This window comes from Gymnoscopelus braueri (genome assembly GCF_963280865.1).
Source record: "Gymnoscopelus braueri genome assembly, chromosome: 2".
Taxonomy (NCBI): domain Eukaryota; kingdom Metazoa; phylum Chordata; class Actinopteri; order Myctophiformes; family Myctophidae; genus Gymnoscopelus; species Gymnoscopelus braueri.
Genome location: NC_137604.1, coordinates 43,982,305 through 44,009,577, shown reverse-complemented (window position 1 = coordinate 44,009,577; position 27,273 = coordinate 43,982,305). Strand labels below are relative to the sequence as shown.

At 40.6% G+C, this 27,273-nt stretch overlaps 2 protein-coding genes across 2 annotated transcripts in view; both read right to left on the bottom strand.

The window, feature by feature from the left end:
* Nucleotides 1–8,848, bottom strand: part of LOC308095653 (G2/mitotic-specific cyclin-B2-like) — a gene marked incomplete at both ends in the record, with an annotated part of 49,562 nt that extends 40,714 nt beyond the window's left edge. Inside the window, 8 exons of the mRNA XM_080442700.1 lie at nt 4,271–4,381; nt 4,529–4,669; nt 5,163–5,408; nt 5,511–5,669; nt 5,914–6,114; nt 7,032–7,172; nt 7,353–7,469; nt 8,783–8,848. Coding sequence (XP_080298826.1) covers nt 4,271–4,381; nt 4,529–4,669; nt 5,163–5,408; nt 5,511–5,669; nt 5,914–6,114; nt 7,032–7,172; nt 7,353–7,469; nt 8,783–8,848 — 1,182 coding nt within the window. The remainder of the gene's footprint in view (nt 1–4,270; nt 4,382–4,528; nt 4,670–5,162; nt 5,409–5,510; nt 5,670–5,913; nt 6,115–7,031; nt 7,173–7,352; nt 7,470–8,782) is intronic.
* A 5,423-nt stretch (nt 8,849–14,271) lies between these two features.
* Nucleotides 14,272–27,273, bottom strand: part of LOC308095642 (G2/mitotic-specific cyclin-B2-like) — a gene marked incomplete at its 3' end in the record, with an annotated part of 42,698 nt that continues 29,696 nt past the window's right edge. Inside the window, exon 9 of the mRNA XM_080442690.1 lies at nt 14,272–14,376. Within this exon, the coding sequence (XP_080298816.1) occupies nt 14,272–14,376 (105 nt within the window). The remainder of the gene's footprint in view (nt 14,377–27,273) is intronic.

Genomic DNA, 27,273 nt, shown 5'->3' with positions numbered 1-27,273 from the left:
AAAATTGAGAGTGCCAGTAAATAATGGAGAGATGTGGTCTATTTAACCCCATAAAACAACATCTTAAACCGAATATTTAAGAACATAACTTCTAATGGCAGCTCAGGCGTTCAGTTTGGCATTTGTATTATTTTATATATTTGACACATTTGGCACCTAAATACAAACACATGCACACATTTAGCAAATTGCCTGAGACGGAGGGAAAGAGACACTAGACAGATACACAGGAAGGAACACACTTTTCTACAATTCAGTCATAAGTCTACAATCATCACAAGTCACAACTAAGAGATGTCCTTCAGGTTCCAGTGGAGTGGAGATTGAAGCTTTTTGCAGAACAACATGGGCAAAGATTCCATGTCCTGGACCTGGAACAGGGCTCAAGAGTCAAGTTGTCCTACACCTACAATCTACATGTTGTAATCACATACATTAGGTAGCAAGGTTATTAAGAGTTGATAGATTTATCAGTGACAATAATGTTTTGTCTGCAAGTGTTGCTTTGGAGGCTCTTTGTTCAAAACCAGATCGCCGATATGACTCTGAACCATGTTTGGCTTAAGTGAGTTTGTCTGATGGTGTGAACTTTTACAAACAATAACTTAACATGTCAAAGAGGAGATCCGAGCACTCAAAAAAGTGGAAAGGATATGGAGTTAAAATGCCAACATGTTTCGACCAGTTACGGTCTTCAACAGGGCGAGAACTGAAGACCATAAATGGTCTCCTCAACTTTTTTGAGTGCTCGTGGATCTCTTCTTATTTTTAAGCCTGCATTCCTCCTGATCCTAGAAGCACCTTCAGCATGCTTTTTTAGACATTTTATCTCCTTTGTGCACACGGTTGGATTCTGTGTTTTTTCTCAACTTAACATGTCACTTAATGAATCTAAATAATATTGAGGCAATTTATGTACTCTGTATCTATTTGCAGTGGAAGTTGTACCAGGGCGCCATTGCAGCAGTAACATTTAGTGACCCCTTTATGATGGAATTTACCAGTGATACATTTTACCACAGAACAGTTAGTTGTGTTTAGTACCCTAACCCCATGTCATCACCAGCTGCTAAATGTTTCCCTCATACTTACAGCATACAGCATACAGATTCTAGACCCACGCAAGATGAAGAATAGAATCTTTTGAATAGAGGAGTCATCATTGTACAGATCAAAATTTGCAGTGAAAAGCAAGTGTCAAAAATTATGATTTCTGTTCAGGATTTGTTGAAGGAATGTTCAGGAGATATGAAAAAATATAGAGGCATGATCTACTGATGATGATGTCACCTCTGATTATTCAAAAGAAAACACTCTTTCTGATCATTAAGTGAGATTTGAAGACCAGGAATTGGATAAAAATATTAAGCTTTTAACTAACATCAACATGTACAGTAGCACTGATTTCTGCACTGTTTGTTACGATAATAGTGCAGCAATAGTTCTTGTAACACCAAGGAGGTGTATTTTGGACACCAGGTGGCAGTGTACTACCACTACACATGGGGTTGCCCACATAAGAAAATGTTTACATTTAGGAATGGGTTTGGTGTTGCAAAGATAAAGGAACTGTATTGATTCCAAGACACTGAATGCAGTCATTAAGACAGTGAACACCTAAATTCCCCTGAGGAGCAGTCTGGTGTCTTGCCTTCAAACTTTGCACTAAAACCAATGGTGTTTCTTGCAGATTATGGCAGATATTCTATACCACTGATTCTTAAACCTTTTTCCATTTCGAGGACCTCCAGTTTGATACGCATTAGGCCACAGACCCCCATTGATACAATTTGTTATCTCTGGGACCCCAGTCTATACTTTCCATTTATGCATTTGGTAAGGGTTCATTTATTGGACCCCTGATGGGCTCAGAACCCAACGTTGAGAACCAGTGTAGCCTACTACTATACAGCACGGTGGTATAGACAGTATAACACACATATGGTTCCCCACTGTGTCTATTCCACAGCTTTTCACACTTTTTGTGCACAACACCAACAGACAAGTCAAAATCTCAAGGCACACCTGTATTCATAGCGAAAATAGCCGATCTACAAGCTCAGTATGGCACAATACGAGCTTGTTTTTGGTCTGGGAAAAAATATATAGCTTATAAAGAAATGCCTTAATAAGGACGCCAGGTTGAAAGTGGTTAAAATATTCTTAGTGGGTATATAATTTGCCTCTGTATTGGGAAATGAGTGTGCACAAAATACTTATGTATATTAAAAAATTGTATAGTTGTATTTGTATTAATGCGTGTCTGTCAAACAATCCCAAGGCACACCAATAGGAACCACTTGTCTATTCAATTATTTCTTAGACAAATGAAAAAGTACATAGTAAACCGGGTGGAGGTTTCATGGGCGTGAGAATTACACCTAGTGCCATGACTTTCTTTTAATTCAACATAAACATTACCATACTACTGGAAGGAGAATAGAACTCCAATTCAAGAGTCAACAATTCTCATGGTTCAAACTGATCATTTTATTATATTAATGATATTTACATAATTCATAGATATTTACATGGATATATACAAACATTCTCTCACACACACACACACACACACACACACACACACACACACACACACACACACACTAATCCCTGGCTCCTAAACATACTGTACATACACAACAGTCAACAGCATTACTGAATCCCTTGCAAGGAAAGCCCGTAGACATGACTGGCATATCCTGCACAACACCACCACAACAGTGTTGCCTCTGGATAGGCTCAAGTCCCGCCACCCGTACAGCAAGGCGGTACAAGAGCTGCTCAGGTCCATCCCTGAGGACCTGTCTACAGAGGCATGGCTGGCGGCAGCCTGGAAGCAGGAGTGGGAGTTGGCCGGGCCCACATGCATCCACCGTTACATCCAGGACCCGGGAGGCGGCATTAAAGGAGAGGAACTGCCACGCCGGCAATGGACCCTGCTGAACCGCCTGCGAACCGGGGTCGGATGCTTCAAAACATCCATGAGGAAGTCGGGCCTGGCGGACGGAGCAGCATGCGAGTGTGGGGAGCCGGAGCAGACCGCTGAGCACATAATCACAGTCTGTCCCCTGTATAAACCACCCTCGGAGGCCGGCCTCTTCGATGTGGGACCTGAGACGAGGGCGTGGCTGTACACTACTGAACTGGAAATCTGATGATGACACACGAAAGAAGAAGAAGAAGCATTACTGAATAGTACGTTAGTGTCAAAGACTGTTAGCTGAATTCTAGAATGAAAAAAAAAGGAAAGAAGAAAGCAATAATAATAACTAATATGCATATATACATATACACACACATGTAAATACCTATATACGCACAGACAAAAAAATAATAATAATAAAACTGTTAGAGATTATTGATTTATATACATGCCTTTTGTTATTGTTCATTTATGAACACAGGCAACTCAGAGTGATAGAAGTCCACTGACTAGTCGTTGACTAAGTTAAGCCAAGCAGAACGCTCTCTGTGTCAACAAACTATAATAGGACACTGACACAATAGATAGAATACCTGGAGCTAAATAGACTCATTACAACATAATGCCATAAGACCCACGGCAGCAATGACACAATCATGCAGAAGAAACTGACCACAGCAGGGGAGCAGCCAAGCTCTTCACTATGGAGGACTGCAGCTCGGAGAGTTCAGTGACATTCAGCAGCTTGCACTCAGAAAACTTTGTCTTGACAGCCTAGTGGAGAGGGAAAACTAGCATTAGTATTAATCTATTTAAACATCCCCATCTCACTCCATTATATTATACTACATTATACTAACCCTAACCCTAGTGGAGAGGGAACATTTATATTAGTACTTCACTATTCATCTATGCAAACATCCCTATTATTCCTTTATTATAGTATACTCCATTATACTATACTACAATTTACAATTAAGGCATTCAGAAGACACTCTTTATCCAGAGCAACTTACAGTAAGCATTAGCAATTAAGCCAGGTAAACACACTGTACATCACATGCAGAGAGACAGTGTAGTGTCTTAGTAATCTAGGATCATAGGAAAACTAAGAACCTAGCATCAGTCTAAATAATATAGTATCAAAACGTAAATAATCTGTACATTGAAACTATAGGATGCCAGATAAACACATGAACCTAGCATCTGTCTAAATAACATGCTAACCTATATTTATCCTAACGCCAACCCTAGTGGAGAGGGAATCTTAGCATTAGTATTCATCTATTCAAACATCCACATCTTACTCCATCAACTTCCAAATGCCTTTGTTTGCCAACTCACCTGGAACGTTGTTTTCCCCTCATTGACAGCAACGACATTCTTTGCCATGTGCTGCATTATGGGCTTCAGGTGAGCCTCGTCATACCTGGTATAATGCTGCTCTGTAGGAGTCTGCAACACATGAAAAACAATCGTTAGGATCATCATATGTGGTGCAATACTGCTCTGTAGGGGGAAAAAACTAGAATCAAAGACAAAATGTCAAGCTAGTCATCTGTACTAATAAGCCAACATATACATTGATTCTATTGAACTCACCCATGGCAGGCCACCCTGCAGCAGCTGAGCGAGGCACAGTGAAGCAGCAGCAATCTCAGAGGGCCAGTAGTGAACCATGTCGTAGTCAAGGAGTGTCAACTCCATGAGATACATGGCCAGCATGTGTCTCTCCACAGTACACTAGAACAAACAAACAACACTATTAAAAAGCATGCTTGCATAATGAATTGAAAATACCCTTCTACATGCTTTATTTTAACCACCATTTGACCAGTCACCACCTATGTTCATTTAGACTATGTTCACACCGTCAGGCCAAATCTGATAATTGTCCTAACCAGATTGGAAATCAGAGTTGTTTTATCAAGTCTGAACAGCATAAAACCTCATGGAAATCTAATTTTCTAAATGTGTGTTTCAGTCTGAACACTGAAACTGTGAACGATCATGGCGCTTGTGGGAAATAGACGATCCACAAGCTTACATGTCAAATTGTGACATGTAGATCTGCTATTTTCAACACAAATCCAAACTAACCACTTGCAAATAACAGTGTTGACAGTCAGTCCTAAAGATCAGATTTTGCCTGCAGTCTGGACAAAGTCTTGGTGCAGAGGGTCAAGTCTGATCACTACACCTTGTATGTTAGTGAACCATGTGAACAGTGACTCACGCTTGCAGCCTTGGATGCTCTCCTGAGGAAGTGCAGGGGCAGCGGGAACCCCAGCTCATAGTTGAGGTACCTCAGCATTACACACTCCATCTGTTTAATCTGAGTGGTTGTGAAGGCGTTGTCTGTGATGTCGGCAAAGTCCTGGATCCCTGGGGCACCTATTTGTCTCATCTCCTCGTACTTTGAGGCCACCAGCAAGGCAGTGACACCAACAAGCTGGAGCTTCTTTGGTGAAACTGACCGAACCTGTAATACATCACAACAGCTCATTAAAAAAAGAAAAGGAAAAGAAAATAAAGAAAGACAAGAGCAGATCAAATGGCAAACTAATTTGTAAGTTGCCCTTACTTGCAGAAAACGATCCAAGATGGCAACTGTGAGATAGAGTGTCTCCTGCCGCAGCTGGAAACTTAAATGAACCTGGATCAGCCAGTCGATTAGCTTAGCTCGCATGTCTGCCGTTATGTCGTAGCCCTTCAAGAACCCGGGTCGCACAGCCTGCTTTACCTGTACAAACAAAAGACTTCATTACATTGCTGCAAGACGCCAGGTCACATCTAAGCCTGTCACAATTATTACATAATGTTTACATGGTCTAAAGGCCAAATAGAAATTACATTTTTATGTTCCAATGTTCAATTGAAAAACACAATTAAATCATTAATCGCAATTATTTGTATGACAATGAATCGTCAAGTAAAAAGTGAGTCACATCATGTAGTAAAGAAAACATGCCTCTGGCATCACATACCTCTAGATCCATTAGATGTGCATATATGTCTTTGACATATTCAGAACATAGGTGGGACAACTGTGAGTCTCCTGCATCAATGTCCTCTACTGTGAGAAGCGGGTCAGGGAAGGCCTCCTTCATGGAAACATCTGCAGCTTGTTCTGGACCAGTGGAGGGAGACACTTGAGGAGGTGCCTGAACTCTGGCAACTCCAGTCCTCTGAGAAGGAGAAAAGAATAAAAAATAAATTCAAAACACATTCTTCTTTGAAGTTAAACTGTAGGTAATGTGTTTCTTGTACATAGTTTAAATCACTGGTTCTGAACATCGGGTCCAGAGACCACCAGGGGTCCAAATGGACCCTTACAGGTCTGTAACTCTGAGTGTATATCGTCACTGTCGGGTAGAAACCTTGTATGTCCATAACTGTTACTTTTGAGGAAATGGAAAAAAGAAACAATTCCAATGGCTCCAATGTAGTTATTATTTAGTCACAAGCTCTTGTTAATACCTGTCATTTGGTTCAATATTTATAAAACCCCACACACACTTAACCCATTTAGACTTGGAAAGCCTATACATTGTTATACCTTTCAATCTGGGAAAGTATCTGTCATTTTAGATGTTTCCATGTACTGTATAGCAACTGACAAAATGATTTTAGTTTTCTTTTCTTTTTTTTGATAAAGAAGATTTTTTTTTCAGAAGGTTAGCATTTAGAGGCCGTTTATAAAAGAAATCTGCCTCAGGGCTAAATAGGTTTGGCCATCTTCAAAAAAACGTTGTGACTAGTCGAGTAACTACTTTTGCATGATACGACAACGTAGAGCATTCATTCATTTATATAAAAACATAAAGTTGAAATATGGAGATAGAATGTTTCCACCCGACAGCGATGTTATGCAATGCTACAGTGCAGACTAGCAAAAACTTACTCGGGATTCCAGGATGGACGCTCTCCACACCTTCCTGTCCCCCGTCAGGAGCTCTGCAGTGTTGTTAGCTCTGCTGTCACGCTGCAGTGTGTCTACATAGGTGGTGCGCCTCTCTCCCCTCCTAGCTGTGCCTTGTGTATGTTTGTTTGCCATCAGTTTTAGGTGCCTGCCACAGTGCCCAGCCACCGTTCTCTCCCTGACCTTGTCTGCGACTCTTGGGAGGCCTCTGCAGAGGTCCACATTTCTGATGTGGCCCACGTTCACCCATGGTACATCAGGGATCCTCTGTAGGATTCTTGTGTAGACACCATCCAGGGCCTTGTCCTGTTGTACTGTCTTGAACTGAGAGTTTACAAAGGGAACCTTACATTAGAGGTATACAAATTAAATGTAAACAACGTAATTGTTTAAATTAACAGTCAGTTTAAATTAACAAAAGGATTTCAGTAGGGATCTGAAAAAAAGTATCAAATTGGGGACTGTGAAATTGTAAAGGTTGAGAATAAGGGGTTTAAATATTACCTTGGTGTTAGAAGCCTTGTTGGCAAAGTTGGAAAGGTCTCCAAGAGCAGCTCTCTTTGGAGCACTGTTGGTCTTCCCCATGTATGCAGGGTTCTGCACGTTCATCCACTGTTGAAACTAACATTCAAAAACAGAAACAAAAACAGTTACAAAGAGCAACGTTAAAAATGCACTTGAGGTTTAAAAGATTCACCAAAAACCAATACTGGATCAAATACAACATAAATTAAGCCACATATTAACACCCAAAAGACTCAATCTCAATTCATGTCGCTTGCCGAGCAGAACAGACATTAAAAACAACGTGTTTAGTTAAAAAGCAACGTTCAAACTGCACTTTACGTTTAGAAGTAGTGCTGCACAATTAATCGAAAAAAGATCGTGATCTCGATTCAGACACCTATGCAATCTCGATTTTAAATTATGGCAATTTTAAAAAAAAAAAAAAAAATATATTAAAAAAAAAAATTTTGCTTAATATTTTTATATTTACAAGAGAATCGTGTGAGAATCGTGATCTCAATTCTCATGGAGGAAAATCGTGATTCACATTTGAGCAAGAATCGTGCAGCACTATTTAGAAGATTCAAAACACACTTCACCAACGTTCACAACATTCAAAATTCACTCAACAACCAACGTTTAAAAGCCGTTAAACCAGCAAACATCACCAAACAGCAACCAAAACAGATCAAGCTAACGCGTCCGTTATAAGCTTGGAAGATCAGTTCGGCGAGCGACACCAACACCATAACGTCAACGTTTAGCCTAACGGGAGAATAACAAGCTTAACTCTAGTTTTTTTTTCATAATTATTTTACTCACCATAACGCTGAACTCCACCGAAGATAAGATAAAACCGTTCAATTCTGAATTTAGTTAAAAAGCAACGATCGACGAAGGTTCAAAACACACTTCACCAACGTTCAAAATATTCAAAATGCTCTCAACAACCAACGTTTTAAAGCCGTTGAACCAGCAAACATGAGCAAACAGCAACCAAAACAGCACGAACACAACCAAATAACGTCAAATAAGCCAGAAACACCACAAAACAAAAGACTGAAACTCAATGCACGTCGCTTGTCGACCAGCAGAGAACAGATCTTCAAGCTGACAAAGCGTCGGTTATAAGCTTGGAAGATCAGTTCGGCGAGCGACACCAACGTTAACGTTTAGTAACGGGAGAATAACAAGCTTAACTCTAGATATTTTTCATAATTACTGTACTCACCATAATGCTAAACTCCACCGAAGATACGATAAAACCGTTCAATTCTGAAAGCAACTGTCAATAAACAGTGATGTCTGTCGTCTTCAGTTATCTACCGCAGGCAGTAGCGAGTCAGAAGTCCTCTGTTGTTGAAGCATCAAACACTGACTGAAGCGCTCTCTCAGCTGCTACCTAGCTGAACGTCCACAGACCGCACGTGACTCCTCTGATTGGCCGGCTGCCCGCCGAATGCACGCCGCTCATTGGTTGAAGGGATGCACATTGCGTCATTTGAAGGTGCGCGCGTTTGCGTGTGGGAAAATAGGCGATCTACAAGCTCACAAAACGCCATGTCAGAGTCATGTCGTGAGCTTGTAGATCAGTAGCTTTCCCGCACACAGCGAAACCGTGGCATTTTAGAGGTTTTAACTTTATTTAACAATGTTATACACACAATACAGTAGGTTTAAACTTCAAAAATAAAATATAAACAAAAATGTATGTTATATTAAATTTACCTATATATTGTGTTTGCGAACAAACGAGTTTTTGTCAACTTTATGATTAAAAAATATAGAATTAAACATATAAATTATATAATGATAGATGCGGCCTCAACTCTCGCGGGGGAAACGTTTCACATCTCGCGAGGTTTGGTTTGTAAAGAAAATCACCACGCTGTTCCCTGACTCACAGACACACCCACAGCAAGCAGCCTACACTAACTTTAGTGTCTTTAGTCAAGTTTGTCTTTGTGGAGACAAAACTTGACATCGTTTTCCTTTCGAGAATAAAGAGTTGTGGAAGTTATGGTTGATCGCTACAGACACCCTCCGCGCTCCACGCCATTACAGACGCAAGGCAAGCGTACCAAACTTATGTGTGCAGTTAACTGTAGTATACAACCCTCGTAGACGTATTTATGATTCTGACGTTTTCAATCTACGAGAGTTGTAGGGTGCACTTCCCATAGTGACCTGGACTTTCTGCACTATGCCCCGGCCCGTAGACACTCCAAACATTGTACAAAATGAAAATAAAGGCACTTACCGCCGAGCCCCAAATGTTAACTGGGTCTACGGGGTAGTAGTGTAATGTAATAATCCATATCTTTCAATAAACAAGTGTTTTAATGCCGTCTGTGGCCGATTCTGTCGGAAGTTCCCAATGGGCGGTAGTGACGGGAAGTGAGGGGGCGCATCCGGTGAAACCCGGAATTACACTAAATGTAAACAAAAAGTCAACGAGGGTGAAAAAATGGCGTTCGGCCACAGACGGCATTAAAACACTTGTTTATTGAAAGATATGGATTATTACATTACACTACTACCCCGTAGACCCAGTTAACATTTGGGGCTCGGCGGTAAGCGCCTTTATTTTCATTTTGTACAATGTTTGGAGTGTCTACGGGGCATAGTGCAGAAAGTGCAGGTCACTATGGGAAGTGCACCCTACAACTCTCGTAGATTGAAAACGTCAGAATCATAAATACGTCTACGAGGGTTGTATACTACAGCTAGTGTGCAGTGGTCATTTTCTGAAGACAGACTACAAGTATCTTCCAAAGAGACGACTGTTGAAAAGTACAGCCGTACCGTCAGTTTTTCCAGACAGAGAGCCTGTTAATTCGGGATCAACAGCTTCTCAGGTAAGACATGCTAACATGTAGCCCTGAAACATGACAGTCATGACGAAACTTCAACCTGGTTTTTGCTCCTTCTCCGTTTACGGCCCGTACATCTACATAAACGTTCAGATTTCAAATATAAAGTGCTTACCTCATGGCCATGAATGTTTCAATTCACTTCGGGTGGGTATAAGTACCCGTATCTTCCGTATTGTTCATTAAGAAACATGTTAATCCGATCGGTGGCCATTTTCTCATAGAGTTATAATGTATCAGACTGCAATACACCTCCCAACCGATAGGGTCGCGCGGTTGAAAGCCTATGAAAAGAATGGCCACCGATCGGATTCAAATGCTTTTTATTGAACAATACGGAAGATGCGAGTACTTTTGAGGGCACGAGTAGTATTGTAACATCCGTGGCCATGAGGTAAGCACTTTATATTTGAAATCTTAACGTTTATGTAGATGTACGGGCTGTAAATGGAGAACGTGCAAACACCAGGTTGAAATTCAGCCATGACGCTCGTGACGGACGAGCGTCGTGTGATCCATGGCTAGCTAACATGCTAATAGTATATAGTTTGTAGTAAATAAATTAACCGTAGTTCCAGTTGACATTTGTCATTATATTGTACTCAGATATGATCTTTGTTCATTTGAGCTGGTTCAAGGAGGACCAAGGCTAAAGTTAAATAAGGGGTGGATGTGTATGTTTGGAAAGCATCCCATTCAAAAACAGAATTTTGTATAGTATATCATGTGGAACCCACTGCATTACAGTACAGTTGGTTAACCCACCCTCTGTTCATAGCAGGACGTTGCCAGTCCACAGTCCATTCTCCATTCTCCTACCACCTCCACACAGGACTGTTGGATTTGTGTATTCTATGTACTTTTATCTAGCTAACTTCATATACTTGGCTAGATTTGTAAACTGGTTCCTTTTGATTGATTGATTAAATATTTTATTAAGCAAAAATGTAAACAGCACAATTACATTTATAATACTTTGCCTAAAAGGTCTGTCCAAAAAAGTCCTTGCTGTCTTGTTTCCATTGGGGTCCTTGGTGTTTAATTCATAGGCATTTATAGTAGCAACAAAACAGTTCAAATATCAACACAAAAATACAGAAAGAATAACACTATATGTACAAACAAAACAAAAAAATGCAGAGAAAAAAAATAACCTGAGGAACATCCTAGAAGAAGATATTTTGAAAAGCAGATAGCTAGCTAGATAATATGTTTGGGTGGGGGAAGCCAAAGGAGCCTATAGCCTGATAAGTTGAATACTAGTTGTTTTTCTGTTTTTGTTTTTTTCACAGCAGGCATAAATTACTGAGGAAATTCCTGAACCACAAACACTTTTTAGCATATACAGTCATTCTTCATCCATAGTGTTTCATACTGGATTCATAGTTGAATGTGTCTTATAGTGTGATTGTGTATTATAACATGATGATATTGCAGTAAAACACAACCTAATAGTGTTTGTTTGCTAATTCGATTAATTTTCTTGTTATCTTTTTTATTTCATTACAGTCAATATCTGAAGAATTCCCATCCTGTATTCCAAATCTTGAGCTGTACAGTCCAGTGCTCAGAAAGGCCTCTTCTACACAGGCACGACCACACAGATCTGGCTCATACTACGGCGTTACGCCAGTTCGTCTCTTCAACTCTTGGCATCAGGTATCCAGACAATATGTAGTATGTGTACCGGTATGTAGCTATAATTTTCACTCCAGCGGTGGTTCTCGTTTTCATGTTGAGGACTACCATATATCTGACTGCAAACCCACATCTGAAAACATTTTTTGCCAGGGACCCTATACAAGATTTGTTAAATAAATATTCCTTATTTGTCAAATGTTTTCAAGATATTTTTGAAAAAGGCCGTCCTACAAGCTCACAACACGTTGTGAGCTTGTTCATCTGCTATTTTCAAACAGCCAACCATATAGTTAAAGTGGTTAAACAGATTTTTATATATTAAACAATTTCACCACCCTGGAACACCCTCAAAGACCCCTGGGGGTCCCCAGACCCCACTTTGAGAACCATTGCAATACAGTACAGTTTGTCCTAATATATAACCCATCCTCTGTTTATTTCAGGAAATCCCTGGTTCTGAAAACACACATGTTCCTACTTTGGCCTCGATTATGAGTCCTGCAGAAAAAGACATTCCTTCATCAATGGCACGTCCATGTCAATCCATATCTGGGACATACTACGGTGTCAGCAAAGCTCACCAAGAGAAGCTATTTTTTTATTATGTGCTGGCAATATAGATGCACTCCATTTTATTTTAAATGTCTCTTTTATTGAAGTATATCTCCATATGATGTGTTCTAAGATGTATGTATGCATCAACTAGCCTGGAGATGTCCACAAATGAAAGGGAGGTTGAGGGGCCACATGTATTATACAGAATTTGCTAAGTTGAATAGTTTACTGGACATATCTAATGGTGTATATACCGCCGTATATACCGTTACTGTGCAACATTGATTTTCTTTTGTAAACAGGATGGTTTACCAGAGTCAACACCAGCTGTCATAAATATCAAAAGATCAACCCGTCCATATAGGCCTCTGTGTCCACCAAAATCTCTAGCCTCTCCTGGCCTTGCTTCACTAGACACACGTTTTAGTTCAATGGACTTGGCTCATGATAGTACAGCATCCTCATCAAGCAGCCAAGCTGGTAGTGAGGCTAGTTCTGCACAGACTGCCTGTGTGAACTTCACCCGTCCAGAGAGAGCGACAGCAGATCCAGGAAGTGCTCAGAGCAAGAAGAGTGTCAGGAGGCTTTAAACATTCAGATGATGATAATGATGGTAATCATAACAGAAAACACGATGATGATAGTGATATGTTTCTGAAGTGGTGAAGGTGGTTTCATGATTTCTCTTTTCCTCTTTTCTCCCCTCTTCCTTTCCTCTCCCCACAGATCCTTTACTCCACAACTGTGCAGCTCAGCCTGTAGGAGCTTCAGGACAGATGAGGAGACGAGGGAGGTGTACGAACATCTGACACCGGCGTTTGAGGAGCATAATAGGCTCTATGCACAGCAGCCATATTAGAAAGATTTTGGGCCTCTTCCTTACTTCACAGGTGTTACCAATGACACTAATGAAGGCTCTGTTCCATTTACTGTAGTGTAGCACAGTGGTTCTCAAACGTTTTAATTCCAAGGCCTCCGCTCCATAACTCTGTGTACAAATGGAACCAAATCCATTTGTACACTCTCAGAGTTACACACCCGTAAGGGGTCCATTTGGAACCCTCCCAAGGAACCCACTGGTGCACCAGAGTGTTTCTAGTGAGCCAACATGCACAATACCAGCACCCTGACTCTGTTTGACCAGAATGTAACAGAGCCTTCATTAGTATCATTGGTAAGACCTGTGAAGGAAGTAAGAAAGAGGCCCAATTTCTTTACAATATGGCTGCTGTGCGTAGAGCCTATTAAGAGCTATGATAAAAGCTGCCGACATCTCTCTTGGCCAGAAAACAAACTTCCAAATGCCTTCGTTTGCCAAAACTGCACCTGGAACTTTCCCCTGGTTGACGACGACTACATTCTTAGTGATGTGCTGCATATATTGGCTTCAGGTGGGCCTCCGCCTCGCCTCGTCATATTAGACCTCCAATTCAAGAGTCAGACCAACAATTCTCATGGTTCAAACTGATCATTTTATTATACTAATGGACATTTACTTAATTTATAGATGGATATATGAGACCTTTGCTAGTTTGCTTTTTACATAATACACATACTTGATGGCACACAACATTAACAGAATTGATGTTACATGATTTGTTTTTGTACAAAAAACAAATATTCACATGACAAGTAGACAGACAAACAGTAGACAACCCTTTGTCATAGGCTGTGTACAAGGTCCCAACACAACACGTGAGCTTGTAGATTGGCCATTTTCTGTAGAGTCACACGCATCCTTTCATTTTGAGCAGGCTCTCAATTGTCACCCCATCCGGGAAAAAAAAAGATAATGAATGTAGCTGAAAGGCAACAAGTCTGCATGCCTGATTCAACCTCGGGGGTTGTCAAGCAGGGGAGCAGCCAGCCAGGCTCTTCACAGTAGATGACTGCAGCTCAGAAAGGCGAGTGACATTCATCAGCTTGCTCCCCGAGTACTTCATCTTGACGGCCTAGTGGAGAGGGAAAACTAGCATTAGTATTCATCTATCTAAAGTACACAAACACAATTGGCCTGTGTTCGGGGGAGGGAAGCCGGGCGGGGAGGCTGATATTTGTCATTGCATGTAATCCTACAGGCTGGGGCGGAACCTGTAAGCAGGGAGTGTTGGGCAGGAGGAGTAGGACAAAGGCTCTATGTCCTCCTGGTGGGGGCTCCTCGCTGGTAGCTGAGTCAGTAGGACGCAACAGCAATGACTACACAGAAATGTGTGAGGGAAGAAATCAATTGGCATAATGACAAAATTGCTCTTGTGGTCATGTGACCACAAGAGCTGTAACTTATCTTTTGTCCCACATGTAGTTTGTGAAAATATTTCAGTCCAGCTTTAAACTAAAACATTGGTAGTAATTTAAAATGTGAATCTGCTCTTCATAGACTTGATGAATGAGGACACCTAGTGGTTGTTTCTAGTTACTGCATTATGTCACAAAAGGATGGTTGATTCCTGACTGGCTATGATGGTAACACTTGACTGACATGACACCTGTCCTAAACATTTCACAGAGGAGATTGTGTGCACATCTTGTACCTGTATTTAGGCCAGGTGCTGGACATCAAGGCAAGAATCATGGAGAAGAGGGTAAAGCATCCTCACACTGGTTTAAACTGGAGGACTTGATAACACTTGTTGTAATGGTGGATACAGACAAATCAGTGGGCTCAACAGAGATGGTGCTGGTAGACTAAATCATGTGGCTAATCTTTGGATAAAAGCGCTATATAAATGCACCATTTAAACCCCCCCCCCCCCACACACACACACACACACACACACACACACACACACACACACAGGTGTAAAGTAACTAAGTACATGTACCCACAAGTGCTGTACTTAAGTACAATTTGTAGGTACTTTTCCTTTACTGGAGACTCCAGTAAAGGAGTATAGGCGCCGGTCTGGAGTATTTCCAATTTTCTATACTTTTACTTCTACTGGAGTAGATTACACTCCACTACACCTCAGAGGCAAATATTGTACTTTTACTCCACTACAATTATTTGGAAACTTTAGTGACTAGTTGTAGACTTTGATTATCATTACAAAACATACATTTTAACCAGTAGAGATGAGAATTAAGTCTTTCCTTTAATCATGGTACACTTGAATTCCTTTCAGTGTGGCCTTTTATTCCATTTTGACATTAAATAAATTATTTATTGAAATCAATCTTTTGCAATGCACATTAGGTGTAATTCTCACGCCCATGAAACCTCCACCCGGTTTACTATGTACTTTTTCATTTGTCTAAGAAATAATTGAATAGACAAGTGGTTCCTATTGGTGTGCCTTGGGATTGTTTGACAGACACGCATTATTTCAAATACAACTATACAATTTTTTAATATACATAAGTATTTTGTGCACACTCATTTCCCAATACAGAGGCAAATGATACCCACTAAGAATATTTTAACCACTTTCAACCTGGCGTCCTTATTAAGGCATTTCTTTATATGCTCTAAGCTATATATTTTTTCCCAGACAAAAAACAAGCTCATATTGTGCCATACTGAGCTTGTAGATCGGCTATTTTCGCTATGAATACAGGTGTGCCTTGAGATTTTGACTTGTCTGTTGGTGTTGGGCACACAAAGTGGGGAACCAAATATGTGTTATACTGTCTATACCACTGTGCTGTATAGTAGTAGGCTACACTGGTTCTCAACGTTGGGTTCTGAGCCCATCAGGGGTCCAATAAATGAACCCTTACCAAATTCATAAATGGAAAGTATAGACTGGGGTCCCAGAGATAACAAATTGTATCAATGGGGGTCTGTGGCCTAATGCATATCAAACTGGAGGTCCTCGAAATGGAAAAAGGTTTAAGAATCAGTGGTATAGAATATCTGCCATAATCTGCAAGAAACCCCATTGGTTTTAGTGCAAAGTTTGAAGACAAGACACCAGACTGCTCCTCAGGGGAATTTAGGTGTTCACTGTCTTAATGACCGCATTCAGTGTCTTGGAATCAATACAGTTCCTTTATCTTTGCAACACCAAACTCATTCCTAAATGTAAACATTTTCTTATGTGGGCAACCCCATGTGTAGTGGTAGTACACTGCCACCTGGTGTCCAAAATACACCTCCTCGGTGTTACAAGAACTATTGCTGCACTATTATCGTAACAAACAGTGCAGAAATCAGTGCTACTGTACATGTTGATGTTAGTTAAAAGCTTAATATTTTTATCCAATTCCTGGTCTTCAAATCTCACTTAATGATCAGAAAGAGTGTTTTCTTTTGAATAATCAGGTGACATCATCATCAGTAGATCATGCCTCTATATTTTTTCATATCTCCTGAACATTCCTTCAACAAATCCTGAACAGAAACCATCAATTTTGACACTTGCTTTTCACTGCAAATTTGTATCTGTACAATGATGACTCCTCTATTCAAAAGATTCTATTCTTCATCTTGCGTGGGTCTAGAATCTGTATGCTGTAAGTATGAGGGAAACATTTAGCAGCTGGTGATGACATGGGGTTAGGGTACTAAACACAACTAGCCGTTCTGTGGTAAAATGTATCACTGGTAAATTCCATCATAAAGGGGTCACTAAATGTTACTGCTGCAATGGCGCCCTGGTACAACTTCCACTGCAAATAGATACAGAGTACATAAATTGCCTCAATATTATTTAGATTCATTAAGTGACATGTTAAGTTGAGAAAAAAACACAGAATCCAACCGTGTGCACTAAGGAGATAAAATGTCTAAAAAAGCATGCTGAAGGTGCTTCTAGGATCAGGAGGAATGCAGGCTTAAAAATAAGAGGAGATCCGAGCACTCAAAAAAGTTGAGGAGACCATTTATGGTCTTCAGTTCTCACCCTGTTGAAGACCGTAACTGGTCGAAACATGTTGGCATTTTAACTCCATATCCCTTCCACTTTTTTGAGTGCTCGGATCTCCTCTTTGACATGTTAAGTTATTGTTTGTAAAAGTTCACACCATCAGACAAACTCACTTAAGCCAAACATGGTTCAGAGTCATATCAGCGATCTGGTTTTGAACAAAGAGCCTCCAAAGCAACACTTGCAGACAAAACATTATTGTCACTGATAAATCTATCAACTCTTAATAACCTTGCTACCTAATGTATGTGATTACAACATGTAGATTGTAGGTGTAGGACAACTTGACTCTTGAGCCCTGTTCCAGGTCCAGGACATGGAATCTTTGCCCATGTTGTTCTGCAAAAAGCTTCAATCTCCACTCCACTGGAACCTGAAGGACATCTCTTAGTTGTGACTTGTGATGATTGTAGACTTATGACTGAATTGTAGAAAATTGTGTTCCTTCCTGTGTATCTGTCTAGTGTCTCTTTCCCTCCGTCTCAGGCAATTTGCTAAATGTGTGCATGTGTTTGTATTTAGGTGCCAAATGTGTCAAATATATAAAATAATACAAATGCCAAACTGAACGCCTGAGCTGCCATTAGAAGTTATGTTCTTAAATATTCGGTTTAAGATGTTGTTTTATGGGGTTAAATAGACCATATCTCTCCATTATTTACTGGCACTCCTCAAATGTTTTATTTCCTCCACCATGTCTTAGCTTGTTTAGTTTTCATCTGTGTTCCACATAAGACGTAAAATACACAACCCACACTCTACCAAAGTGTAATTGATCTTTAATAGCACATCAATGGCCTCCAAAGCAGCACTTGTCGACTCAAAATAAATACTTTGTATTTGACTGACATCAGTTCTTGTGCTATATACAGTATCTTCAGATTGCAGTTCATTGAAAGGAGATGGGCACAGACTTTGGGGGGGGAGGATCCTCCCTGGCTGGATGGGTTCTCTGCGGTTGGGTCTTTCCATAGAAACATAACCCTCATCTTTAAAGAGGTCCAGGTAGTCTGTGTGGGGGGTGGACGAATTCACCTGGAAATCGACCTAGAAATTAAACAGAATATTGTTAACCATTATTTAAATATTTGACATTTGAATCTGGACAGAATACAGGATCAATGTCATGAATATAGATATTGTGCTCTAACCTACCTTGCAAGAAGCCTTCCAAGAGGCACAGGATCCTTTCTAGGACCACTTCTGCCTCTTTGGGGAGTTGGAAGGGGCAGATCATGTCTGCGCCCCAATTGCCACTATTGCCTTTTTTTGGCTCCCCCCACAACAAGAGGGGCCTTCATTTTCACCATCTTAAACAATGAAAAGCATATAAGCAAACTTAGAAACATTTTCATGGCAGGGTTACAAAGGCTAATGAACGGCTATTTCAGTTTAATATCAAGCCTGATATTCTGTCTTAAGCTGGTGTCGCTCACTGAAAAAAGCAGATAAACATGCTCTGTATGCATCACTTCCAATATCGGCCAACAACACGGTCATACGTAAATAAACAAACATTAGTCCTGTCCAGATACATCTACCCTGTTCATTTGATATCCGAGTGCACAAATGTAACCTTTAGTGCAGGGTCTCTGCAAGTCGGTTTTAATACCACTTTCAATGAGGTTCAAGACCAATTTATCAATAGCAAAAATGTTCACAGTGAGGCCTACTACTCAGATTTAGAGTCAATCACGTACAGTATGTCCCAGTTTTTAATAAAGTTCGGATGGCAAAAAGTTTAACAGTTAAGACATATTTTGGCAAATCATTAAACAACTATTCATTACTATATTTTTCTACCAGACATAAGGCTGTTCAGTTCATAGAGTTCAGTTCAAGGTCCTGGTGCTCACTTTTAGAGCTCTGCATGGCCAGGCATCTGAATATTTAACTGACTTGCTTGAACCATATGTGCCCAGCAGGTCCCTGAGGTCAGCAGACTAGGGTCTATTGGTCATTCCTCGTACCTGGTTAATCACTAAAGGTGAAAGAGCTTTTCAGTCTGTAGCGCCTAGACCGTGGAATGCCCTTCCTCGTGGCCTGAGAGCTGCAGCTTCTGTGGTTATTTTTAAGAATCAGCTAAAAACTCTACTGTTTCAACATGCTTTCGCTCATTGTTTGGTAGCTCATTGTGAGCTATCTGTTTTAATCTTTGCAGCCCATCCAAACAGTCACTGGTAACATTAAGACAAGACATAGGCTGTGCAGGTGCTACATTGTTCCATTTCTCATTTATAACATCAGTTTGAACGTGTCTTGTAATGATTGGATGCCCTTTGCTATGGGTCCATCTGATATTACTGAAGAGAAAGGAAGTCTGAAGATCTTATTAGAGCTCCCAGCTATTCATTTAGTTGAGGTGGACGTTTCGAACCCACACTGGTCTTCACAACATCAGCGACATTTAACGTCAGGGTGAACATGGCCAAATAATAACAAACAGACCAACTAACTCTGGCGAAGCAGGCTATCATTTAGCTCTGGTCCAGAGCAAGCTCCTGCTACTAAACAAAAACAACATCATAGTCAATGAACCCAAGTCCCTAAACAAGACAAAAACATTCATAGTCTACAACAAAACTGGTGTTTCACCCCCCACTGCACTGTGCAATATTATTTATAAGTGTAATGGATTAGAAAAGTAAAGACTGCTGGGTCTATATGTGAAAAGGCCCTTAAGACCCTTTCATACTGTATGATACTGTCTCATGTCCAGTCGGGGACATAGCCGAATATCTAACCTGGTAGATATTTGAAAATGGTCGGGAAGCCGATTGTTGTGCTAACTGGAACTAGCAATGGCTGGCAAAAATAGAAAGACAAAATGTTTATTACCGTAACTGTACCACACTGAGATCCACCACGTTTGACTGGTTGCTGCCATCTTTCATCTTCTTTGCCCAGGTTTGGGCCTTCTCTCTGAATTTCTTCAGGCTTTGGGTGTGCCTCTCTTTTCAATGCAACAGCTTCCCACACTGTGTAAGTGAAAGAGAGCAAGGATGAGAGAGCTATACAAATGGGTTCTAACTTAGCTGTGATACTAGAGACCCATAGTGTTTTTTCTTTCTAGACTTCTATGAAAAATAAACGTATATATGTTGTGTGTATACCTTTTATTGCATTTTCTAGATATCGTTGCTGTCGGGTGGACACCTTGTATGTCCAAAACCGTTCCTTTTTTATTATTATATTAAAACATTTTAAAATAGTGAAAATAGCTGATCTACAAGCTTGATCTTCTATCTTATTTATATTACATCTGCATTGGCACAGGGGAGGGTGATCACTGGCACACTGGGATGTGAGTTTTTTTTCTTTTAAAATTAATGATTCCCAAAAAACGCAAATGACATCCTGCCCATAATTCTACATTCATTTAAACTCCTAACTGACTGGGGAGGGAGTCAGAGAGATAGGTGGGGTTATTGCTCTGAGTCTAATGATCATTACATCCTTTGTAGACGCTCCACAAAGCCGGATGCACCACGTGGATTTGAACCCACAACCTCTGTGGTGGCGTGGTCACATGCTTTAATCCTCTCCTGTTACAATCATTTCCAATTGATCTCCAAAGATGTTGGGGGTTGTGTGTCTCGCTCAAGCAAAATCATACCGGTTTGAAATGCAAGCTTTTGTCAAGAGTGCAATTAACCTGGATGAAATGTATTTGTTTCAAGGTCAGTGTTGTTCACCCTTTCAAATGAAGTACAGTTATTGGTTTGTCCTCTTGTCTAACTGGATATTGTTGTTAGTGCACAAATTAATATGTATTTGGCCGCAGACCCACCATCTGAAAATATTTTGTGCCTGAGATCCTTGTACAAGATTTGTGTTGTAAAAATTCCAATTTTTTCCCTAACCCATTCTTTAAAAATAGCCTACAAGCTCATAACACTTTGCGACACGTTGTGGGCTTGTAGATCGACTCTCATCGCGTTTGTTTACATTTTTCAAAAGTTATTACGTTACAGAGCTTACCTGAATAACTGAGTTAATGTTTGCTAAAGATCATTGCGAGTCATGGACATTTGAATTTTGAAAGTCAATCTTTTCTCTAAGGACTATATATTCAGCTTGTCTTTTCAATGTAATTCTCCTTTTAAAATGCATTCAAGGGTAATAATACTATTATAATAACAATTTAACAAAGAATATCTGTATCATTGATATTTTGTGTGGTGGATTATTTATCATTTTATTTGTCTCTGCACGTTGATTTCTATATAGTACTGAAATGTATGGAATCCACTGGCTTCCTCTAAAATCAATCAAACTAGCTTTGGAAAATGGTCGGCAGTAATGTCAAGCATACTGGGAGTCAGTGGGCTAAAGATGCCAGACCACAGGTATGGCCCAAGTGATGTCACATGACATACTGTACATTTCACTGCACCTCCTGACCCTCCACCCACCATTCCCCCATCTCTCACCTGTAGTGGAGTGCAGTTTGAGGCAGAGGATGTCCTCGTCACTGCTGCAGACCTGAGCATACTCCACCAGAGGATCTTGGAGCTTCCTGGCTATGGACACAGCCTGTCGCAGCAGGGGAGGGTAGTCTCTGAAATCAACCTGAACACAGGGGCAGACAGACGGAGGACACAGATTTATTACAACACATCTGGAAAGATTCTCCTTTAGCGGTGTCAGTGTGTTTATGCTGTGGATGTTGGTGTTCATCAAGATGGGCCGATATGAAACACAATCATAGCAGTTAAAGTGTAGAGATGTTCAGGTGCAGATTGTTATGGTGAGTTGCTGTGAGCCACTTGACTGCCTACATACAGGGCACAGTTCTATCATGTTAAAACCTGCTGTTATAGGCTCCTTACATAGGCTCCTAGGAAACACTGGTGCTGTGTGTTCTTTTTATTAGTCAGAAATGTAAACAGCACATGGTACAGTAAGACATTAAGGCTAAAACGATAACCCCAAAAAGTCCTGGGGACTTGTTTCCATTGTGGTCCTATGTATTCAATTCATCAACATAGCATAGAACATTTACACGATAATACATGTCACAAACAAATAAAACACTATGTACAAATATATTATTTACCTCAGACTTCTTGCTGTTCGTGTACAGTGTAGCCAGTTCAATGTCGACCAGCTCCACTCCCACGGGGGGCAGAGAGGTTTGTTTTGCAAGCTCACTGATGGTCATTTTGTTGTCCTCCGTTATCATAAGAGCATCTCTGCAGACATACGAAAAACTGGTTTGGCATCAGTACTAAGAAAACCACTCTTAAGAAAGCTGATTGAAAATAAACAAAACAAAACAGAACAAAGAAAGGAATCAAACACTCACCTATTCTCTCCAGCAACAGCGACCACATGAGGTTTCTTGCTTTTCAGAAACTTCTTCAGATTTTATATATCAATAGCCTGAGAATGACAGGAAAAGATAATAGCATTATTATTATTATTATTATTCCTTCCTGCTTGTGGTTGTTTCTCTGTCCAGGTGATCTGTGCTCTCCTGATTAAGAAACACACGTACATAAACTTGCATTATATTTTAATCAATAGATGTTGTGGGTTAAGAAAATGGTGTGTGAGTAAAAGTTTTTGTAAACTGGTAATTATTTACTTAGGCAATACAAATGGAAATATTTTAATATGTACAGTAACTAATTTTAAGCTAATGCAATATCACTGAACAAACGTTTAGCCTCAATTATTGTTATTACATATGACGAATTGTAATATCGTTCCATGTCTCACATCAACAAAGATGTGCAACTGGGTAGACAAAATGTATAGCACACAATGACACGGTGTGTGTGTGTGTGTGTGTGTGTGTGTGTGTGTGTGTGTGTGTGTGTGTGTGTGTGTGTGTGCGTGCGTGCGTGCGTGCGCGTGTGCGTGTGCGTGTGTGTGTGGGCGCGTGTGCGTTTGTGCATATGTCTGGTCAGTTTTTACAGCTGATACAATACCTGCTTGGAAATAGTTGGGGTGGAGAAGATGTGTCTAAAGATCCATTCTGCTTCCTCCTCCAGCTTGTCATCCTCAGCAGATTCCACAGGGATTCCACTGGAACCTCTCGGGCATGTCGGTGGAGCGGATCTTGCTGTCCTGGTGGGTCATGTAGCTGCTCTCCAGCTCGCCGGGCTCATACAGCTCAAACACGCTCTTGCTGCTGCCAGCCACAACATGAGCAAAGTCAAAGTCCCCACCAAAGGTCTCCTGGGCCTCCAGCAGGCCTACATCAACCCTCTTCTTACTGGTGATGGGTTGGTCGTCATCGTCCACAATGAAGTCGTCTAGGTCGGACTCCTCCTCCTCCTCCTGCTCCTCCTCGTCATCACTGTGCTGAAGAGGCATATCAACGATCTCTTCCTCCTCCAGCTCGCCCTCACCATCCCTGTCACCGCTAAAGATCTCATCTGCGATCAGTTTCTTCAGATCATTGGATGAGGATGAAGATGAGGATGAAGATGGTGATAAGGATGAGGACAATGACCTCTTCCTCTTCTTCCTCGCTGTCTCCTCCTCCATGAAAACATCACCCCCTGTTGAAGACCCCTGATATAGATCAAATGCTTACAGTATGTACAAGTCTTTGTTAAGTCAACTTTAAAGAGTTAGAATTAAAAAATGGATAAGCCTAAGTAATACTACATTCAATCTATTTAGGCTAACGTTTGCTCCTTTGCTTTGTCTGACTAGAATAGTGGGTCGCAAACGTTTTCATTTCAAGGACCCCCAAATTGACACATATTAGCCCGCGGACACCCATTTGAAAATATAAGCCAGGGACCCCCATAAGAGAAGATTTTTACGGCTCTAGCAGTGATTCTCAATCATTGTAATTTAAGGACCCCCCTAGTTTGACATGCATTAAGCTACGGACCCCCATTTAATGGCATTTCTATCTCTGGGACCCCAATTCATATTGTAAAAGCAATGTTAATTTAACTCTGAGAGTGTACAAATGGAACCAAATGGACCGTTAGGTTCCATTTGTACACTCTCATAGTTACAGACACTTAAGGGTCCATTTGGTTCCTATAAATCATTTAGCTGGGGACCCCCTGGTAGCCCCTCATCCTGGGGGTCCCCGGACCCCACTTTGAGAACCAATGGACTAGAATGTTGCTTTCCTTTGATTTTGTTTTAATTTTAGTTATGTATCTGTTAGGCTGGCTCTGGTCCATAGCGTTAGAAGGAGGAGGACTCCTTCTGGACCAGAGCTACCGTTAGGCCTGTTGTTTTTTCTATGATGTTGATGTAGGCCTACTCCATAATCTCCATTACAGTATACTGCTCAATATATTTGTTCATTCAAATAACAACTAAAAGCTTTGGCACACCTAGATTAAAAGTATCTGACAGGTGCATATAGGAAAGATAAGATCAATAAACCTGTCTCAAGACATACCAAAAGTCTCTTGAGACAGGTGATGATACATGGATTTAAAACACAGTCACTGAAACAGGAGTGTATATAACGTATATAATGAGTGTATAATCCTGATATAATGTAGCATAGATTAGTAAAATTACATTTAAATGACTTACTCAGTTGTGTAGAACTGTTGGTCAATGATGTTACAAACACTGTTTCACTGCATCTCTACAGTCTGGTTGTAACTGTAACCAGGGTTGCCAGATCTGCTTATTATAATTTCCTCGCAAGATTTTATTTGAAAATAGCAGATATACAAGCTCGCAACGCGTCGCGATGCAACACTTTGAGAGCTTGTAGATCTGCTATTTTCAAATAGCTGATGTATGTACATGTTAAAGTGCACATGTGTGGTGTGGCCCATTATAGTCACTTCTTTTGGGCTGGTTTTCCTAGACCTGGTTGCTTGTTTCTCTCACAGAATCTGGCAACACTGACTGTAACGACTAATCTTCATCCCAGGCTTGTACTTTTCGTGACGTTGATGAAAAGTTGCTTTGATTTGAAAAATCATCAAAAACAAACACCTGTCCGTCCTCTTGGGTACAAGGATCGTCCATCGGCCTACGCAGTTTCTAGACACGCTGTTCTCATTGGCTTACGGTGCTTTCGTGCAGCCAATGAAAAACGGCCAGGGCGTCGTTTGCCAGTTCAGACCATTCTCGCGAGACACGGGAACAGAACGCACATGTGACGTAGGAGCTGTTATGAACGCTGACCAATGGACGCGCAGCTCGCGCAAGACACCGAGTTTAAATGTCCCGCAGCGCGAACAACCCTCAGATGCTCTGTGACATTGACTTCGATCGGCTGCATCTCCACCTGCGAGACACATCTTCTCAACGGACAACGAACAACGAACCACGGACAACGGACAACGGACAACCGACAACGCACAACGGACTTATTTCACCAACTACCAGATTTGTTTTGGCTTTTTGGTGTTCACTTTCTTTTTTCCAGCCTTTCTTCACTTCTAACGTTCAACGACAACTAGGTGAGTTCAGTTTGATGATGCTCGGGTCTTGGGGTTAAGGGGAAATGTCACTGTTATGCTATTTTTTGTAAACGAGGCCGATGCACACCTCAAAGCCAAAGGTTGGCGACAGGTGTGTAAGTAAAACATGCACAATTTAGGAGATCAAGGACAATCAAACACACACAGCAAGGCATTTTAAATAGCATAACAATTTAGAAGGAGATCTCTGACGGTTAAATCAAAGAAGAGGACCCGCACACTGTCAGAAACTTGCAAAAATGTAGCTTTTCATTCGACGTTTCGGCTGTTAGACCAGGACTGATGAAGCTGACCAAGCTTTCATCAGGAGTCCTGAAGAAGGTCTAACGACCGAAACGTCGAATAAAAAGCTTTTTATTAGCTTAAAATGCTTAAAATGTAGCTTTATATTCGACGTTTCGGTCGTTTAGACCTTCTTCAGGACTCCTGATGAAGGTCTAACGACCGAAACGTCGAATAAAAAGCTACATTTTTTGCAAGTTTCTGACAGTGTGCGGGTCCTCTTCTTTGATTTAACCATCAGAGATCTCTTCCTAAATTGTTATGCTATTTAAAATGCCTTGTTGTGTGTGTTTGATTGTTTAGTTAGTTAATATGTCTTTAGAAGCTACAACAAGTCATTGTGGATAACATGCCCGGTGGCCGTTAGTCATCATCATGGTGGTGCTTGTCTAAACTAGCTGTCTAAACGACAGCTGGTTTGTAGATCTGTTTACTTTGGTTGTGTTGTTACCTTACCCACCTGCTTCATAGTCTAGGTTTTAGCCTTATTGATACAAGACTGTGATATATTATATATGACCGATGACCATTGATCCAAGGCTAGTCTAGCTTGAACATTTAAAACTTTCATCTCAGCTTGAGTTAACGTCTAGAAGTTTGTAGACGTTATAACGTCTTTTTTTTAATCAACAACGTTGATTTAAAAAATATATCGTTCTCAACAGGGGGATATGTCATTTTAACAGACTATCTTTTCACTACAACATGCTATAATTGTACTAGTTACATTTAAAACGTCTGATTGTAGCTTGTTTTTGTTTGAATCAATTGAATGTATCAACGGAACGCTAGCTGTTGTCATTCATGTGAAAAAGAACAGATCTACAAGCTAACAACCTGTAGTATGGGCTTAGCTTTTAGACCTGTTCTTTTATTTTGCACAGGAAACCGTTGTACCAGCAGTTCAAGATGTTTAATTCAGTGGTGGGAGAAACAGGCCTACTCAGATTTGATTGACTTTAGTAAAAGTAGTAATACAAATAATATAAATGTAGAAATATTCTGTTGCAACCAGTGGTGTAAAGTAACTAAGTACATTTAACTCAAGTACTGTACTTATAGCTCCAATCGGATCCTCTCCCTCCGCTATTTAGCTCCAAGGGAGAGGTTCCAAATGGGGCTATGTACTTACGTAAAACTTTGAGGTATTTTTTACTTTACTGGAATATTTCCAATTTTCAGTACTTTTACTTCTACTCCACTACATCTCAGAGGCAAATATTGTGCTTTTACTCCACTACAATTATTTGAAAACTTTAATACTTGTTACTTTGTA